This window comes from Pristis pectinata, chromosome 11 (genome assembly GCF_009764475.1).
Source record: "Pristis pectinata isolate sPriPec2 chromosome 11, sPriPec2.1.pri, whole genome shotgun sequence".
Taxonomy (NCBI): domain Eukaryota; kingdom Metazoa; phylum Chordata; class Chondrichthyes; order Rhinopristiformes; family Pristidae; genus Pristis; species Pristis pectinata.
Window position 1 is genome coordinate 30,637,803 of NC_067415.1, and position 20,610 is coordinate 30,658,412.

The window sequence follows — 20,610 nt, forward strand, 5'->3', positions numbered from 1 at the left end:
GGAGAACCCGCGCGCGGGAAAGTCCTGATGACGTAGGACTTACGTCATTGCCGGTTTTTTGGGCGGGAGTTTTCTCCCTTAAAGGGCCCGCGCAAGGTGGGAAAATAAACCAGTTCTGTTTGGCAATCCTCCGAGTGAGTCTTGTTTTATTCCGCGGTAGCAACCGCTACACCCTCATCTTAATTACTCTAAATGTGTCTCTCCAACTACAGCTGTTTGCGACTATTCTTATTGCTACATTGATGGCTAATCCATTTATAAGAGATTATATCCTATTAAAATGTTTGTGCTTTGTATAGGTGGATTTTTAAAATTAGAAACAATAGTCTTGAAAAGATCTAAGCTTTGAGAAGAAGGGCTTAAGGGTGGACCTTATCTTTGCTAAACTTATGGGATTCTATTTTTACAGTTACCTTTATTCTAGTGAAATTAATCTTCAAAGAATGCAACAGAGCTTATACTGGGATAAATAACTAGCCCAAATTGCAGAAGGTAACTTGAAGGTATAACACATCAGATTTTGCTGTTGGCATTGAGCCAGCAACTTCATTGGCGAACTTGGCTAAAAGCCGATGCCTATCTTCAGCTATCCTCCCAGGATCAATTTAGAGAGAATGCTGGAAGATCTTACCACAAGGGAGGCCTTGTGTTTTTTTCTGCTGTAGTAGGGCATCAGACTGGGTGTTCAGAATAAGTCCAGCCCACAAAATCAGAAAAAAGTCACACTTCCAATCTTATCAGCAGCTGTTAATGCAGTTCAGCTTTTTAAAAATGTTTTGAATATTACTGAGATGTTCCAAGCATTTGCTAATTTCAGAATTTTTTTAAAAACCTACACATTTAAAAACTTATCTAAATTAATAATCCATTAAAGAGATGTTTAAGGAAATCTTGAAATGATTTTAAAAAGCATTTTTAAGTTAGTAAGCCTGAGGACATTTGTTTGAAATCAACACATTACTACCAGAGACTCTCACAGCTGCTCTTTACCTTGCCTTGACCTGATGCAGGATCTTTGGGTGAGATCCTTTGTTAAGTACTGGGCAATTAACTCATGTTCCCACTCTCTTGTTGACCTGTGCTGAGTTCAACATAGAAGCACAGTCTGCAGGTTTGCAGTGAGTCCTGTTACAAGATCTCAACCCAAAATATCGACTATCCCTTTGCCTCCACAAATGCTGCTTGACCTGCTGAGTTCCTCCAGCAGTTTGACTTTTGCACTGACAATAGCTCCTGAATTTTCTATCCTGTTCAATAGCCCAGCTCACCTTTCCTCAATTTTCATACTTATGATCCAAAGTTAATGCTGTCAGTTTCAGACAGCAAATAGTGAACTCCAGTGGTGCTACCATCATTACTGCTGCAATATCAGGGCCAAAAATAATATCAAATTTTTATATTCATTGGCCAAAACTGCTGAATTATTTTATTGATTACCAGACATAGGGCTGATTTTCCTTTGTGGCTTTTGAAATATTAACTTACTGAATCATTTAACTTAAATGAAAATTAATTTCAGAAACAGCTTTCAGCACAAATAGACTACCATATTCACATATAGTGCGTTGAATTTCTATTTCCTAGAATGCATAAATACAGTTTTTCTTTGAAGTGACTGAAATAGGTTTTACTGATGCATCGCCATGTATGAGCTGCAATAGTTTAATGAGATTCTTGTCAAAGTTTGACCTGATATGAGGCATTATTTTGTAACTAAATGTATTGCAATGAAATTTGTGTAGTTATCACATACCATATATTTGTGGAGTGCATTGTGTTAATACATGGTGTAACTAGAGCTATTATAGCCTAACAAATAAGGGTAAACTAAAGTTTCAAAAAGATGAAATCCAAAATTGGAAGTCTTAAGATGAGACATTAGCATCCGAAACTGTAAAAGTGCTGTGAGCTAGGGGTTTATAACAGATATTGTTATACATTCCTTTATTTGTGTTATAAAAATAATCCATTGTAATGAAATCCTGAAGATTAGTGCTAAAGGAAATGGATTGATTTTATAGTAAAGATTAGGAAACACACTGACCCTTCAATTAAGTCTTCAATTCTGGTACATTATTACCTTTTAAGAGTCCATGTTGAAAGTGGGAAATTTTAGTTCTGTCTACAAAAATAAATGTTTGTTTCTTTATATTCTTTTTGCCAGTCAGGAACTAATGATTTAATTCTTCTACAAAAACAAAATTTCAACAGCAAAGTTAAATATTCTTCTTTACAAAATCTGTCTAATATCAGTTAGGGTTTTAAATCTAGTTTAATTGACTATAACATTATGAAAACTGGGCAGAAAATTAAAAAACTTTAAATAGTACAAAAAATGCTTTCTTTCCCAGCATTGTTGCATGTCGATGATGTATTTCTAGTTAGGTCTGGTGTTTACTCCTGAGGAAAATGTTGAAATTTTATATTATAAATAATTTTGCATCATTTTGAACATTTTCACACCTCACAATTTATAGATTTTTAATGCTAGAAAAAGGAAATTACAATGCTTATTTGAATTTCAGTGATTGGTTCCTTGAAATTATTTCAGCAGTCATTTTCTTTACTCCATGCTCAGCAATTCCGTTCTTCCCTGATTCGCTGATCATCAACGTGTGCTTCCATGTCCCATCATGGTACTCCCTTCTCCCTTCTCCTAGTTCCCAAGGCTACTATCCATTTTCCCTCATACCATTCAACCAGAAGAAACTGGGTTGCATATTTGAGTGTGGAATTGGAACAGATACAGGCCCTTGGAAAACTGAGGGAAAGAAAACTGGTGTCAGAAAAGCAAAAGATGCTTACAGAAATATTGGGCCAAAGGGATTTGCAGAGATGAGGTTGTAGATAAGGACTGGATTTTTAAAAAATCTGCACATTGAGAGGTTTTGAAATGGGAGTAAGCAAAATCACATTTGGGATTATAGTGGATGGGGCATATTAGGTGGTTTCACGTCAGGTATACATTGTAAATTCTGCCCAGTTTTCTTTTATAAGAACGTAAGACATTTTGACAAGGAGAAAATCAATAGCTGAATAAAATTCTCTCTGGGACAGGAGGTATGTAGAAAGCTTTTGAACAGATGACGAGTTCAGCTGTCTCCGCCAGCACAAAAGCATTAAAAGACAGTAAGTATATTCTGAGGGATAATAGCAAAGCACAGACATTTACTATTATGGTATGTACGTTGTTGTGATATTTCAATAAAATACATGTTCCCTTAAGTTTAAAATCATGTTGAAACAATTAATCTGCCCATATCCCAATTCACATATATAGACATATAAAAGTTTTCATGTGTGTGTTATTAACTAAAACAGTGTACTGCATGGTTTGGTTTTGTGTCAACTTGTTGTAGATTGTGGTTAACAGCATAACCAAATGGTTAAATAGCAGTTAAGCATGTGATATTTCTTTGCTGGAAAGCCAGAGACTTGTTCAGTTAATGGTAAAAATAATTGTTTAGCATGTGGTGCATCTTGTTATAGAACATGATACTCATTCAATATAAAAGTGAGGCATAAACTATTTATTTATTAATGTGTACAGCAAAATTAGAAACTGTGGTTAACAATACTGTGATTTGTGCATTTATATCATTGCACATCAGCCATTACAGTTAATACTATTACTTATTTTTAAATGTTTTTAAATGTTATAATATAATATGGAAACTCCATACCCCATGTAGTCATGTACCAACAAATTCATTGGAAGCAATATATGTGCAAAGGTTTTTAAATTGTATATGTTAATTGATAGAAGCCCATTGTATTTTTTTGAGTAGTTAATATCAGTATGGAAAGTAACTATAGTTATTTATGAAGGAAATCAGTAATACATTAAAATGTTCACTTCATTTATTTCAACTATCTGAAAGGGTGGCATATAAGTTTAGCCATCACAGATGCTGCTTGACCTGCTGAGTTCTTCCTGTGTTCTGTTTTTTTGCTTTGGATTGAATAATTGATTTGAACATATGGATTGACTGGTCGCTTGGATAGAAAATTAACAAATTGAATTCAGTCTGGAGTAGTATGAGAAAATGCGTTTGAGAAAGTACAATGTGGCAAGGGAATAGACATAAATGTGAGCGTAATGAGAGGTGTGAAGCAACAGGGACCTTGTTTGTCCACACATCCATAAATGTTGCAAGACAGATCAATAAAGATGGTTAAAAAGGCTTACAATTTGCTAATTTTTGTAGCCAAGGCATTGAATATAAGAAAAGGGAGGTTATGTCAGAACTGTATACAACACTTAGGCCACAGCGAGAGTACCGAGTACCGTTTTGATCAACAGGAAAGAGAGTACAATCAGGTTCATGAGGATGTTGCCAGGAAATGGAAAATTTTAGCTATGAGGAAAGACTGGACAGACTGGTGTTGTTTACTTAGGAAAGAGGAGGCCAAGGCAAGATTTAATTGAGGTTTATAAATTTATGAGGGGCAGAGTAAATAGGAAGAACTAATTTCACTAAGCAGCATGGTAAAATCCAGGGCATACAGATTTATTGTAATTGGTTGGAGTGTGAGGGGAGTTCAGTAAAGTTTTTCTACCTAGAGGGTGATAGGGATCTGGAACTTTCGGCCTGAAAGGATGGGAGAGACAGAAATATTCATCATATTAAAAAAAATACTTGGATATGCACCTTAAGAGCGATGACCTGAAGGTGAGATTAGGCTACGTAGGGTTTTTCAACTGGCAAAGACATGCTGATCGGCCTCCTGTGTTGTAAATTTTCTATGATCCTAATGTATAATAGATTTGAAAATGTTTACATTTTACAGCAATTAGGAGGCAGTCCAAGTACATTTAGTAAGTTTGTTAGTTTGATTTATTGCCATCAATAAAAGAAAAGCTCTGTTGATTTTAAGAGGAGACCCCTGACACTGTATTGGTAGAAAAGTTAGTTTTATTTGTCCATAGAAAGTTAAAACACACTGGTATTAAAGTTATAGTTTACAACACTAAACAGATTTTAAGTTATTTGTTTTGGCACTGGGTCAAAACTTGCCATGCCAGCAACACCCTTCAGATCAATTCCTCTTCCCATATAATCAAAAGCTTGGAGGTTAGACTCCAGCCAGTGTGAATACCTCTTGAAAATTTTGGATTGCTTTTGTTCCCTCCTACATAATGTCACATTTCTACTGTTGCTTTTTGCTCAATTATGCTGAAATATTTTGTTCACCTTAGATTGATAAGATAACAATGATCATCTCTTCATGTCTTTTCACCAATAAGTGCAAATTTCTTAGTGTTCAGTTCAGCAGGCTTTTACTGTTTGTGAAAACACCACTTGTCTGTTATGGGTTATATTCTCTCAGCCCTCAATTCAAATGTATTGGCATTTTCTGTCTTAGCGTCTCAGTATTAACCTGTTCTTCTATTTTACCTTTCATTTATATCTCCCATTTTGCGGCCACAACATTCTACCTTACACGTGCCATTTCACAATAATTATGATATGAAACCTCAGACATTGCTTTCAGTACATTCAAGGTACCTTGTAAAATGTTAATGTTGAAGGTAGAGAAGTTAATGAACTAAAGAAAATATGATTCTGTTTGAGTGTACGCAGCCATAATGTTACCACATCATTGTGAATTGATTTCAGGCAAGCGTGTGTTCAATTACTGCAATATTCATTTAAGGTACAGCATCCACAACTTCACTGATTTCTTGAAGGATCACAATGACATATGGCAAACATGATTATCAAAAGATTTAGAGTTGTGCTGAGAAATGCAGAAGCAGATGCCAGAGACCTTATCAAACCCATTTGATTTCATACCTAGTGTAGTATTCCTCTGGCCTTTATAAACTCACAGTGAAGGGAATAGATAAAAATTGAAATCAAATGTTGCAAAACTGAAGCAAGCTAAATAGTTGTTGTCTGATAGCCGGCATAAGAGGAATATGTAGAAATGAAACAACATCCAAGAGGCAATATTGAAATAGTTAAAAATAAATCCTGGAGCAACTGTAGGGTGGCAGGAGATGCCAACGTTCAAAAGAATCTTTGGAAACACCTCAGGTAGATTTAGATGATATGTAGTTCCCCAAAGGAGCCAGTGCAATTTGTCATTGTGCTCCTTTAAAAGCTGAAAAAGTAGCATTGAGAAATGAGTGAAAGTTGTGACTAAACCAAATTAAGAAGAGAGAACACAAGGAGAATATTCTAGTAATTGAACATATCGTTCCCGACATTTTCCCAGTTTCACCTTAATGCCACAGGGAGCCATTGATCAGCTGCATAAAGCACAGTTGTGCCTGGAATAAATTTAGGCTGCTCATGTTGTCAGTTCAGGGCTATACTTTCAGAGACGAGGCTTTTCAGAGACGGCCAGTTTCCTAGCCATAGTTGCTAAATCAAATAAAGAAGAGAGAACACACGGAGAATTTGTGTTCTCAGGAAAATAACAAAGCAAAATAGGGAAAAAATTGAATCATTTGGCCAAATTAGTTTGGTTTTGGACTTTACTAGCAATATTGGAATTGTTTCTATGTGAATATAGTAGTTCTAGAACCTCCAATCAAGGTTGGATGTAGATGTATTAAGAATAAAGCACAGCTTTGAGCACTGATCAAATGCCGAGCACTGATCAAATGCCAAGCACTGTTCAATTATCACAACAGAATAAGTAACTATAATATCAGAGTAAACAGCTGGAACACAAAAGTGAAATGTATTATTGCTCTTGAAGGATGATGAATTCTTTAATTGGATTCATAATAATGAAAATTGAGGAAATGTGAGCTGGGCTGTTGAACAGGACAGAAAAAACAATAAAACGTATAAAACACTCTTGTGCTTTCAATCAACACAATTCAAATTCCCTATTCCCCTACAGTTGCCATCTTGCCTTTCCTTTTCTTCTCATCATCACAGGTTCATTGAGTTACAGAGAGATACAACATGGAAACAGGCCCTTCGGCCCAGCGAGTCCACACCAACCTTCAACCACCCATTTATGCTAATTCTACATTAATCCCACATTCTCATCAACTTTGCCCAGATTCTATCACTCACTTACACATTAGGGTCAATTTACAGTGGCCAATTAACCTACCAAACTGCGCCTCTTTGGGTTGTGGGAGGAAACTGGAGCACTAGAAGAAACCCACTCAACGTGCAAACTCCATACAAATGACACCCGAAGTCGGGACTGACCCCAGGTCTCTGGAGCTGTGAGGCAGTGGCACTACTAACTGCACCACAGTGCTACCCAAATTTGACCACAATGGCAATAAAAGCCAACAGCAATAGCATTTCAAACCATTGAATATGCATCCAATCATGTCAAGGCCATGCAAACCTTAACTAATCACCCTTTTGTTTCCCTTAGTGCACGTCTTATGCATTGCTGCTCCAATGGTTGCAGCATGAATGGTGGCAGGCTGCTGACTTTTAATGAAAGCTTTAGGAAGCCATTGGAGACCATCTTGAGCATCTTTGGAGATCACAGTAGCTTGGAGAAGACAGGTTATTCAAGCCATGTGGTAACAAAGCCATGTCTCCAGGATGGCAGCTCAGTAATCTGGTAAACTGCTGGAACACAAATTACTGGAGTCATGAGACACCCTATACCACCCCCCACCCCCCCTCCCCCATTTTGAAATATCAACAACATGCTTGTAGCAGTATGAGCATCAGTCCCCAGGTAGATGTCTTCTGTTCTACTGGAGCACTCGCATGTTCAGTGGTTTCTGGTGGTGCTGTAATGGAGATTGGACATGGTGTCTAGGTCTGCAAGTTTTGAAATGGGGCTGAGCACTGCTTTCTTGCAGAAGATGGGCTCCATGCAAGATTAGAGCAAGACTTCTCCATGATCCTTGATATTTTATGCATGTTCTCCAGCAGACTTGCAAGTGCATCATTTTACTGCCCATATCATTCAACCGTCTTCTGTAGGTTACTCAACTGATGGTCCCCATCTGAATCCACTGAAGTAGAACTTATATGTTGCACTATACTCTGGAGAGCTGATCTTTGGGTTCCCCTGCCCCCTACCTGGTACTCGTGCCAAATAATTGCTGGAGATCCAACCTTGAGTAGCACCTTAAATGATGGCTGCAGGTTTCTGATCAAACATCAGCAAGTCTTCATCTTTGTTTTTATTTTGCTGGGCTGCTGTCTAGCAAGCAGAAATTTGTACCCACCCGTCCATAGCCTGCACCAAGCAGTGGGAAAAGCAAGCCCAAATGTCTGATCTGTAAGGCACCAAGCTGGACGATATAATCCAAAATGAGAAAGGTGGCAGGGTAGGGTTTAGAGTGAGGGAAGGTGGGGTGAGCAGCAGGGGTAGGAAGTGAGTGATGAATTTTTATATCATCCAGCTTGTTAAATGATGTATATTAGTGAGTTTTGCACAATGTGCTTGGGTGATGTGTCAGTTGTGGCTGAGTAGCTGATGGTGTATGTAACTTGTGAGATTTGGAATAGTGGCAAGTGTGATTGGTTGGAGAGTTAAGGCAATGCGCAGCCCTAAGCAGAAATTGGTGGGAGGTCATGGAACCTCTTGCAGGACAACATCTATTTCCTTGGGACTTGACAGCTGTTTGCTTCCATTGTCACTTTAGTGTATGTCTAGAGGGTTTCCCTTCTTCCACATACACCCTCCTCCCATCTATCAAGCTACTTAGGCACATATGAAAATCAGGGGGCCTACTCTTAGAGGATTCATCCATAGCTTCCAAGACCTGTAGATTGATTTCCCCCACATTGAATCTCCCCTTTAAGAGGAGCAGGCTACCTTTGATCAACTAGCTGGCTATATTTCATGGCAGATGCAAAATTGGGGATTGTGGTAACGCACAATAGCAACAAACAGTGTAGTTAACATTGTGTGGGTCACTGAAATCAAGATAATGACAACTTCGTCTAATGGGCATGGGTTATTTGCATATCATTATCCTAGCATTTCATTTTACTGAAAGTCTGTTCATCCAACTTTAAGTTCTGGGTGGTTTGAAATTGTTTGACGTTCATTGTAGTGTATTATTGGCTTGGTTTGATTTTTATTTAAAATGGCTATAACAGAGTGTTACAGTCATAACATAAACACATAAAATAAAATCGTAAATTGTCTTTTGTCTTGATAATGGTCCAGGGATCTGAATAGTAAAGATAAAAAAAACACAGGGAAAGCTCTGATCTAGTTTGTCCAATCCTGAAATTTATTGATAGAGTAATGAGCAGCCCATAAGACCATAAGATATAGGAGCAGAATTGGGCCATTTGGCCCATCGAGTCTGCTCTACCATTCAATCATGGTTGATTTAGTGTTAGTAGAAAGGCATTCATTTGCTCAGTGGAAAGCAATGTAGTTTAATTTCCAAATACATAATTTGAATTTCATTTAATTATTTTGTCAAACCAGTCTTTTTTAGCCAGTTTAACTCTTGAATATGCTTTAAATTTGTTAATGGTTCGTAATGTATGGGTAGATAGAGTTACCGAGCACTATGAAAGAATTGAGATTGTCTTAGTGAGGTTTGGTATATAATCCCAGGTGTGAAGCCTAAACATTTAAGTAACCTTTGACAAGCATTATTGTCATAAACAATAATAATGTTGCAGTCGTAGAACAGTTTGCTCTGATCCATTATAAGCTCAGTGAATGTTTTATATTTCCAGTCAGGGAGGTTTTTTTCCATTGTACTACTCTCCATTTCAAGTATTTAGCAAGTCGTCCCTTGTAAATAGATTCACACCATTTACGAATAGAATCTGCGTTCCAAACAGAAGGCCAAATTGTCCCTTTATAACGAGGCTTTTGTGTTCTTTTGTGGTAAATTGGCAATTTAGTCGTGTATGTTATAGATTGTGTGTAAATTTGGAGGTGGTGTTAAAATAGGACAGTGTTTCATGATTTTTGGCCAGACATAGTAAGTAATATTCTTTATTTTCCTGAACCTCCAGTGGTCCTAAGCCAAGAATAAATTTAACTGACATTAGGTTTTGTGAGAGAAGCTTGAGTTTGATTTTTAAAATATTTTTATTTTTATTAGTTATGTGGCTAAGCAGAGTGGGCTTTAGTCACTTGCAATAAATTATGTCAATTTCAGCAGAGAAAAATTGAAAACATTGGAAGCATTCATCAGGTCACTCATAGAGAAACAGAGTTAATATTCAAGGTCCATTCATCTGACCTCCCACAAATTTCATAGGGTTATTTTACTATCCGTTTTATTTTTGCCATTCTGAGATCATAGCTACTGGTATGAGGAAACATGGAGTTGTAATGCCTTTTTGGGACAGACAAGATGATCTATTTAGCCTGTTGCAAATGATCATAACGTAACAAAACATTGCAAGTCCCACAATTGCAATTGGAAATCCTCTGGGACTAGTATTGAATTTGGATATTTTTGCATGTGCTGTTTTTCATAAATTAAGTAGCTGTGATCTTTAACATCTCCACGCTTTTCCAATATTAAAGCTTATTATTTTAAATTGCATGTAACATTTCTGATAAAAAGGAATGTTTTGTGATTTTGCCAGATAGTTTTGGGACTAATTTGAAACAATGGTGAGGTTGAAAGCTCATCCATCTATTAGTTGTGACATTTATTCTTAAAAAATGATTTGATTCTGCTTTTCATAATTGTTATATATTTTCAGTTTTTTAGAAATATTAACAATATTTGCATAAGCTGAGGTATTTTTTAAAATTCCTTTATCTATGAGCATCATCTGTTTTTTTTAAATGGTCAAAATGTAAATCTAGCAATAACACCAACATTTGTTCTAACAAAACACTACTGGGTGATCTGTCAGTTCCCATTTGATTTAAAAGTTATAAGTGGAAAAGCTCTAGCTTGGTAAGGGCTTCAAAATCCTCTGCCCTGGTTTTTAAGACTAGACATGCTATGCAGGCAAAGAATAAACAGCAGAAATAGCGTTTTCAATCAAATTGGACACATTTTCATTGTGTTATGTGGTAAACACAGATGCCATTCATAATTGCATAGGAATGTTTTGTAAGCCAGGCAAAATCACAAACACTTCCCTGTTACCATGAAAACTTGATACAACAATGTTCCAAGTTTGTTCCCATTCCTAACAGATTATCAGATTACTACAATCAGATTGTTTTACTTCATAGGCATTGATAATTTTGTTCCATTAATCATTTTGGGCACCTAATACAGATTCGGATCATGTTGATGAGCACTATTCCATAACCAGATAAGGCTGAACCAACACAGATAGAAACACACACCTCCCTCTATGAATGTGTTTATGCGTGTATGCATGTATTTAACTACATATTCAGTAACCATGGAGCACTGCAGGAGCCAGCAGTGCTGTCGTCTGACTGACGTGTCTTAAACTGTGGTTATTGTATTATAAGTGATTATACATTAGTACAGAATCAAGTATTTTCTAAATATTAATAGATCTTCTATGGTATTTCCGGAGATGAGAAGTGGATTCATATGCAGTTAGTGTCATTGAGATGTTTTACATAGGGAAATCCCATTGTAAATTATTGTAAGATATGTTAAATGTTGACGGTATAAAAACGATCAGAAATCCTGGCAATAGAAAGTGAAATTTTTGGGTAGGAAAGGCGTGCATTCATAATGGGCCAGATCACATGGTCAGATCTTGTCACCCAGATTCAGCACCTGTGGTCTCACCACTTCATTGTACATCAGGTGCAAATGTAGAGGGCCTACTTTGGTGGTGTGAAACACCCTTGACTCCTGTGGAATGGCCTGAGCAGAGCAGGACATTGTACTGGAGTGACCCACACCCAAAAACACCTTTGTCTTTCAATAGTTTTTAAATGTCTCTGGCATTCAAAAATGAATAATTAAAAAGCTTTGAAAAATATTTTTTAAAATAATTAAAACATTAAAAATTACCTTTTTTTTAAAACAGCTAACAAAAAAACATCTAAACACTTATAAATAATTAAAACCATTAAACTTGCCTTTCTCTTTGCATAATAGCCACAACTATACAATCCACAGTGAAATCTAATCTGGAGTAGATCCGAGAGAAAACTTTGCCAACATAAATGCAAGATGGAGTCAAGCAGCTAAGCGAACTCACAGATTTGTCATTTCAGTGTTTAGTTAGTTCAAGACTTTAGTGTTTGGCAACACTTGCACTAAACCACTGACATTTACCAGCAAGATTCAGGCTGTCATTTTGAATATAATCTGTAGCCTAAAAAAAGTTCAGAATAAATGATATTACATTTATGTGTATTTCTTTTATTGGGTATTTGTTTTTATAATATTGAGGGACTTTGATGAAACATACACAAGAAATTTTCATGAAGATCCAGAATTTTGCTATGCAACATCCTGAAATATGTGGAATGTTTCACAGAAATTGTGAATGCTACTTGCTAATACATAGCAAATTATAATTTTTTTTATTATCTGACCTCTTTAACAAATAGTTTTCAAATTAATCATTTGAGCCTAGGGACTTATAAACTTAAAATGGCAGTTTAATCACTTTTATTCAATTGGTGGCTACAGGTTGAATTTTTGTTTGCTTTTAGTCATTAAAAATATAGCTGATCTGATAACCATTGTGGACATCAACAGCCTGATTTGAACATTTTAGAATTATTTTGAACAGTTTGTGATTTGATTGTTGCAAACTTATAGCTGAATACAAGTAAGTAATTTGACCTGAATATAATCCATGTGATAATCTATGATAGCAAATGTCATTCAATATTTGACTGAAATATTATGAACTGTACCTTGGATATTGCACTTGCAAAAATGTTTTAAGGGTATTTCTCCTTTCAGTATAAATGTACAATAGAACTCTGATAATCTGCTATCCCACCATTTGGAAATCTCGATGGTTCGGCATTTTGCACACTGCGTGTCGATTCCCGAGCTCTCTGTAACATTCCAGGGTCCTGGTTCTGGCCCATCATTCCACTACCTGGACCCTGGTTCCCATGCTTCCTTCCACTCATTGAGCCCTGGTTCCCGTGCTCCCTTCCACTCATTGAGCCCTGGTTCCTGTGCTCCCTTCCACTCACTGGGGCCCTGAGTTCCCTTCTCACTCATCAGGGTCAGGATTCCCACAATCCCTTTAAAATGATCTAGCTCTGTTTGCTGCACTCTCTGGTTCTATTTCCCACACTCCTTTGAAACTTACTGTGTTCACTGAAAAATTTATGATTCTACTATATAACATTTTTTAAAATATGTACTAAAAGTGTATTGGAGTATTGATACAATAATATCTGATAGTCCAGAATAATTGATATTCCAACACCACCAAAGTTGTGTGTGTGCCAGATTAAGGGAGTTTTACTGTATATGCGTAAGTGTGAATTGTATCTGATTCACTAGTCAAAACATTCTTTTTTGATTGTCAAGTGCATCAATGTGTCCATAGTAATTGACCATTTTGAACTTTTGGGAGCACTGTATTCAAGCTGGCCAATTATCTGTTTCTGTCGTTGCTATAGGAAATTAACAAAGAAATGAACACAACATTGCTGGTGCACTTCTTTGGGAAAGAAGGAGAGCTTAAACTTCAGTATAAAGACTTTTATAGGTAAGTTCTTATCCATTCTGCTCACTAGCTGTTTTCTAGAAGAACACCTTGACCTTCAATACAAAGTTTCCTAAACCTTGCCCTGTCTAATCTTAAATGCAAAACATCAACAATGTGGCATTTCATAATGGTTTGAGCAATTAGGTCACAGTATAAATGTGACATGATAGCTTTTTTAACATGTTTTTACACTTTTGTGGGTAAGAAATCTCTGCCTACCACAGAGATAGAAAACTTCAGTTGAACTTGTACTCCCACATCTGACTGTTAAGAGCTCTAGGTCCTGTTTTTATGGTCTATTGCAGATAATTTTTCAACATTGGTAGGTGTTTGAGTACAATGAGGGAGTGACATATTGTCTTTATGGTTAAGGTATGTGCTCTTGATCACTCCATAAAAGCTGCTTAAAAGTTTGTTACATGCCAGTAAATCTGGCTTTGCACATTTATTTAGAAGATAAAAGGGTCAGCATGGTTTCTACCTTGGTTCAAATATCACTTTTCACCCAAATTGTATTTGTTGGTAAATCAAGCAAATCATCTTTCTAGTTCTTAATGGAAAAAAATGTGATTTTTATCTGATCTTTCTTCAAAACACTTTACCACACACAGGAAATCATTGTTGGCCATTGATCAAAGCGCCTGTGTGTTTTGAAAGGAGGTGACTGATGAGCCATGTAGATATGTCTAATTGTCAAAAAGAAAGCAGTCATATCTTACAATGAGATTGTTTTGTTTTATGCCTATGAGATGCTATAGATTGGAAATAAAAGAAGATTCGGTGTGAAGACTGGGCAAGATTATTGAACTCAAATTGTAGTGCCCATCTTCCTAAAATTATCTTCAACTGAGCCTGGAAGTGAAAACACATTAGAAGAGCATGTTGTTGACTAATGGCAAAGCTTAGAGAATTATTGTTCATTGATCTATTTTAGAAGCAAAAATATTAAGCTAAATGTTTAAAAAGCTTTCCTAACAACAGTAATTACAGTATGTTTATTCCAACAATGTGGACGTTATCTGTTTGGATTCTGATTTGAGACCCTTGCAAATGGAGATCATTGAGATTTATTTGAACGATGAAGTGTCAAGCCTGTTTTGGAAAAAATGCTTTAAGTTTGTCAAAATATTTTTTTGCAATTTTTATCTGATTCTTAATTATTTTTGATGTAGTTATGAAAAGAAATATTATTGTCAGGATCACAATTATTTTTCTATTTAGGTATATATAAAATACAAATTTAGACCAGTTGTAATCTGAGCATTACTATCCACTGTCAGGAACGGTGCCTATAGGGACTCTTCAGAATTGAACAGATGACCACAGACCTTGATTTCCATCATTTTCTGTCAGCACTGCTTCTTGGCAAGAGTGCTCAGTCAGGAATCTAGCCTTCTGTCTTTCACCCAGACATATTGTTTAAAAAAGAAATAAAAGCATTCTAATATACCAGCTTTCCAAATGACATGAAGCAGGAACAGCCCTGTAGTGAAAATCATCTAATCAAAGAGAAGCAATCTAAAGATAATTTTACCAGATCTGGAAGGATTTTTGTAAGAGCTGGAAACAAAATTTCTTCAAAGGAATACATAGCTTTTATTTTTACTTTGGGTATATTTTGCTATCTGAGTAGAGCTAGATTTAAAAGAAAACTAAATCAACAATGAAAAAAGGAGAAAAAATGGAAGGAATTAACATTTGGGAAGAATTTAAAATGTTGCCATTCAGAAGTTTTGACTAAATTTCAGAAAATCTATATTTTAAATTCTTTGCTGGCCAGATGCTTGGATAGAGAAAACTCCACAGAATAATCATGTATCTTTATTCCAGCATCATTAATGGCAATTATATGGTAGCCTATAAAGTGAAATTAATGTTTCAAATGATATATGCCCATTTCCCTTTCTGTTACCCAACCAAAACTAAATTTTTCTCACCCGTTTCTTTTCTTCTTGGGGGTCCTTAACTCCTTGCTGGGAAACAATTTTAAGACATAGTACCTTATCAAGTAGCCATATTCATCAAAGAGTTTTAGCAATAGATGTCATAGGATTACCCACAATAAAGACCTCGCAGCCAAGATGAGTGATCCTTACTTGATCCAGTATCCAGACACAAGTTTACTAGAGACATTCAATAATTAAGAAACAGAACAAAGATTGAGCTTCCCTGCTCCATAAATTAGAAAATTTCATGTCATTTCTATCACCTTTACTGATGTCAGAATGAGTATAGTTAACTCAGGAAAGACTGGTAATTTAAGTTGGTACCTTCCTCAGTATGATTCAGGTACTAATTATATAAACTTGTTATCCATGAGGAGCTACAAAGGGAGCAATGAAAACTGATTTTTTCGATTTCTAAACATCCTTGTTTGGACTGGATGGACTGAGAATTGGTAACAAAATGGATATGGTTCAATGTACACAAATGGAGAATAGTTGAGACGATTGAGCAACAGTGAGAGCACAGCTGATTGATACAAGCACCCCTAGATTGGAATAGGAGGAAGAAGGGTGGGGGGAAGCAGTTAGTGTACCTTACTCTTGGATTGTTAGCCTGCCAGGAAATGCGTGTGTCAACATCTGGTAAAGACTCATTGGGCACAGTTTCCAGCCTTAGTTGGATAGCCTACAAGCACTCAGGAAAATGAACTAAAAGTTGTATCAAAACACTGGTTAGAAAGTTAGTTACGCGAACAACATAGAGCTGTTGTTTGTTTAGGAAGCTGAGGAATGCAACATTTACATCAATTGTACAGATAATGACTTAATTTAAGCCTCACCTTTAATTATATATGGGATGCCTAGTGAGAAATATGATTTACAGGAACATAAAGCAGAAAGTGATGATGGGCTTAATGACTCAGCTGCCACAGGCGTGAATGAGTTACAGACTAAACTCATGACATATTCCCATAAACTATTGCTCCCCATTGTGTATCATATTCCTAACACATGTTGAGTTCAAACCAGCATTTCCCATTAATAATTTAAAATTGTGCAAATGTGCATGAACAGACAAAATCTCTGTAGCAGGCAGCAGCTACACACAAATGATAACTTTTCTCAGGTACATTGCATTTTACTGGTGAGCGGTCTAGAATTCTTTTGATTTCTAAAGTCTAATGGAAAGTTTGACAGTAGGGGTCACGTACATAGCACTGTGTAATGTCAGGACAATCCAAAGTGCCTCAAAGACAATTATATACTTTACAAGTGCAGAAACTGATGTAACATAGGCAGATTTGACAGCCAGCATGTCCACAGCAAGATCCAACTAACAGCATTTAAATGAGGGGTTCACACACGTCTGGGTCCAGAAATTCTGGGGATTGAGCCAGTTAAATGATGATCCATATGAGAATCGTGTATCCACATTTTCAAAAATAAATACAGAATTTATTGGCACATAGGAAAAGTGGAATTGATTACAGAATTAAGCTTTGTTGCTAAATGTATAAGTAATTTTACAATACTGTGATGTGATATTCTGCTTTGAAGTTACTTTTCTTCTCCACATCAAGCACTTTTCTTTTACGGGGGCTTGCTTTTAGTTGTGTTTTAAATGCTTATTTAATTTAAGGTTGCATAATTGAGACTGACAAACCAGAGTTTTTACAAGTGAAATGGCATATTTATCGTGTACAGCCTAAATCTTAATATTTAATCAGGCCTGCAGTCGATACAAAATAAGCAGGAATTTTGTATCCAAACAAAATGAGACTGGGTTAGAAATTAAACAGCTGTAAATTAAGAATTGGTGATAGCATTTCATTTTTAGCCATTTTCTATTAAAAGTTTATCCAGATATTATCAACAATCGTCTTGCCAGTGGTGAAAAATTACCTTAGAACTAAGAAACTTAAGCTGGGAAGTTTGAAGCCTGGGGCAACGAATTTAAACCTTGCCTTTTGATCCAGTTGTTCTGCATCAGTTTTAATCCAACCAAATCCAGCTGAATATTTTGATGATTGGTTCCAAAGCTCTTATAAATACCCTGTTTACAAAACCTTCAATACTGCCTTGCAGAATGTGCCGACAAAGTATATCCTTGAATGTCTATTAATGCATTAGTTCAGGATAAAGTGCCCCTGTATCACAGCACTGTTATGATTCTAATCCTAGATTTATTCGCTAAGAATCAATTCCAATTTAATCTATTAAAATTTTCAAACAGCAAGAATGCTACCATTTGAAATTTTCACTGAGACGTGACAAATTAAATTTTCTATTTACATTTGTTTCTAATAAGAATCTGAGTGATTATATTCTTCATGCTTTATGTCAGAATTTGCTGGGGTTTAATATAGACAAAACAATAAAATTTCCAGACTACTTTGCAATTGTTAAAAAGCATATGCAGGGTTAACCAATGTTGCTCATCGTTAAATACTGGGCTCTCTTCCAGGCAACTGCATTTTAGTGTTAGTTTCAACTGGCTTTACAACTTGGCAGCCTTCACCAGGCAGTTTTTATAAGTTATCAGCTGAGCTGGTCAATGTACAGCACTGCATGGGTGAGGGAGAAACAAGAAACTGGCAGGAATGATTCTGTTACTGAAGCACAACTCCTTTCTGCCACTTGTAATAACTGCAATGTTCAGCATGTTAACTATGCCACAGAAAACACTTGCATTTACAGAGTCACCTCAAAGGCCAAAATAGCAACTTTAATCTTTTTGGAATATCTTCTATATTGGAAGTACATTTCTTCCAACTCATATCCATTTCATGGTTAGCTCCACTAGTTTCATTATTGACCATTTTTCTTTACATTTTCTTGATTGATTTGAAAGAGGGACTCAATATAAGAAAATTGTAATCTTGCAAAAGAATTTACTACAGTTTGTCCATAAAATAATTAGCAATAATGATTGTTTTCTTTAGGAAAAGATTTATCTGGCTCAGAATGTGTAATATGTGTTCTATTTATTAACAGCACAAAAGTAAATATCTTTTACACACAAAGCTATTACTGGTATTTGTTGATCATGTGGATGTAAGTTTTCTTTAGTAAGTGCCTTTGAAAAGCTTCTACCACCCTCTGCTGGTGATGTGCTTCACTGTATTTTGTACCTCTGTAATCCATTTGTTGGAGCACTCTAATGATCTGTGCTTTTCTTCGAAGCTACCACGTTTCCACCCGCCCCCCCCACACCCCCCCCCCCCAGTTTCCTCTGCCATTTTCTACATAACTTGTGTTCAGAATCATACAATAGTTTAGTGCTTTCAAAGTTGAATGTGTATTAAACATTTATTGTAGTTGCCCCTATGGTCACTTACATTCTTGATATTTTATAAAGTCTTGGAGAATGTTATACTGCATTAATTTCTAAGCCAGTCTGAGGTAGACATTTTTTTTGAGAAACCCATGCTTCTTGGAACATTCTCTGTATATTTTTTTAAAAACGCTTAAAATGCAAATTGTTTTTGTTGAATTAGAAACCTATTGTGTCAATCATCTATCTTTGTTTGACATAAGTGTGCTTTTTTGATGCAAATAATTTCTTAATTCTGTACTCTTTAATACAACTTCCTTCAAAAACAAAATTGCCAGTAGTGCTCTCTCAAAGTAAACAACATATGAAAGCCCACGTTTTCCAGATAGGAGTCTCTGTTTCTTCCTCAGCCTACTACAGCTTTAGTTTTTTGAGATCAGGTAACCAGGGTCCATTGCTGAGAGGCAGATGTCCACAATGCCACATTTAGTTATCACTTGAGATGTAATGGCAGCTCATAAAAGCTCTCGAAGATACAGGTCTCGAGTATCCTTAGGTCCCCGTAGGTTTCATCTGTTTTTATAAATTTGGAAACATTCATAAAAAGGACTTTCTCATGTAAAATATTTCCAAGGGCTGAACCAAAAACTTAGTGATAGGTTAGTATTCTTGTGCAATATCTGCTCGTGAGTCATAAAAATAGAATCAGATCAAATAAAAGCAGTCTGTTCTGTTCTCTGGAATTTACCATGTTTACTTTGCAGGGCAAACTGCAGAGTATTAGCGCAACAGAAAGAAGCTGCACGTGTACAAGTTTGGACATGGATACTTGTTTAATTAATTTTCTGGCTGTCAGTCTTCTCTTGACTTTGACTGGGAAAAAGGTTTATACAAGCCGACAAAACAAAAGCTGCATTGTTGGTTTGTATGGGTGGACTAAATACTTTCTGAAGACTCTGCCAGTGGTTTATAAAAATAGCTGCTGGTGGTTGCCATTTATGTTTGGCATTGTTGATGGAGGAACCACCCTCTCTGCAGTTCTCCTTGATGCTGGAGGCACTAGCATAATTTCATTTGCAATATTATTGTAATACAACGAAGTGAAAAGCATGACGCTACAATCTATCAGGTTGACGCTTTCAACAAACTGCATTTGAGCTGCTTTAACACCATCTCCATCTATTTTATTGAATTGTCTGAGAGAAAGACTGGAGAAATATTTCCTCACCTCCATGGGTTATCCAGCTAATGATCTGACAGCTACCTGATGTTTCAGCTTCCATAATTTATATATGCCCTATTCTTTACCACAAATGACATTTGGCAGTACCATTGGTATACATGTCATTATGTTTCATGGACAATTTAACTTTCTGCATCTGAATTTATCCATTCAATTTCAATTTCATTCCTAACCAAGCCTCAAAGCTCCAGGGCCCTTCTGGGATACACCCACCATAATCGCAGCAGGATTCTGTCTGTTCGCAGCATGGAATTGTATTCCTTCTCAGTCTATCAAGGTATTGCCTAACATACCTCCCTCTAACATATCTACCACATGTACCTCAGCTACTACAATCAAGCCAAGGGATTATTTCATGACAGCTGGAAACTAGGCTCTGTTTATTGTCATAGACTGGACTCTTTCCAGGTATTCACTGAGACCTCATCTCTAGCCAGGCCAATTCAACCACACATTCCAGCACCTTACTGTACTGTGCACTGTTAAAAGTGTGAGCACCTTGCTTTGGCATGCAAATAAACAAAATCCTTCCTTGACTCTAGGAGTATGCACCAGTGTATGCAAAAGTGATCCTGGCATAGCTTTTTTTCTGAA

The 20,610-nt window shown here is 36.3% G+C and overlaps 1 protein-coding gene and 1 long non-coding RNA gene across 2 annotated transcripts in view; one reads left to right on the forward strand and one right to left on the reverse strand.

Annotated features, from left to right (window-relative positions):
* micu2 (mitochondrial calcium uptake 2) overlaps window positions 1-20,610 on the forward strand; it is a 326,882-nt gene that overhangs the window by 280,865 nt on the left and 25,407 nt on the right. The window contains 1 exon segment of the mRNA XM_052026309.1: window positions 13,465-13,553. Within this exon segment, the coding sequence (XP_051882269.1) occupies window positions 13,465-13,553 (89 nt within the window).
* LOC127575990 (uncharacterized) overlaps window positions 18,743-20,610 on the reverse strand; it is a 36,270-nt gene continuing 34,402 nt past the window's right edge. Inside the window, exon 5 of the long non-coding RNA XR_007957154.1 lies at window positions 18,743-19,346. This is a non-coding gene — a long non-coding RNA (uncharacterized LOC127575990). The remainder of the gene's footprint in view (window positions 19,347-20,610) is intronic.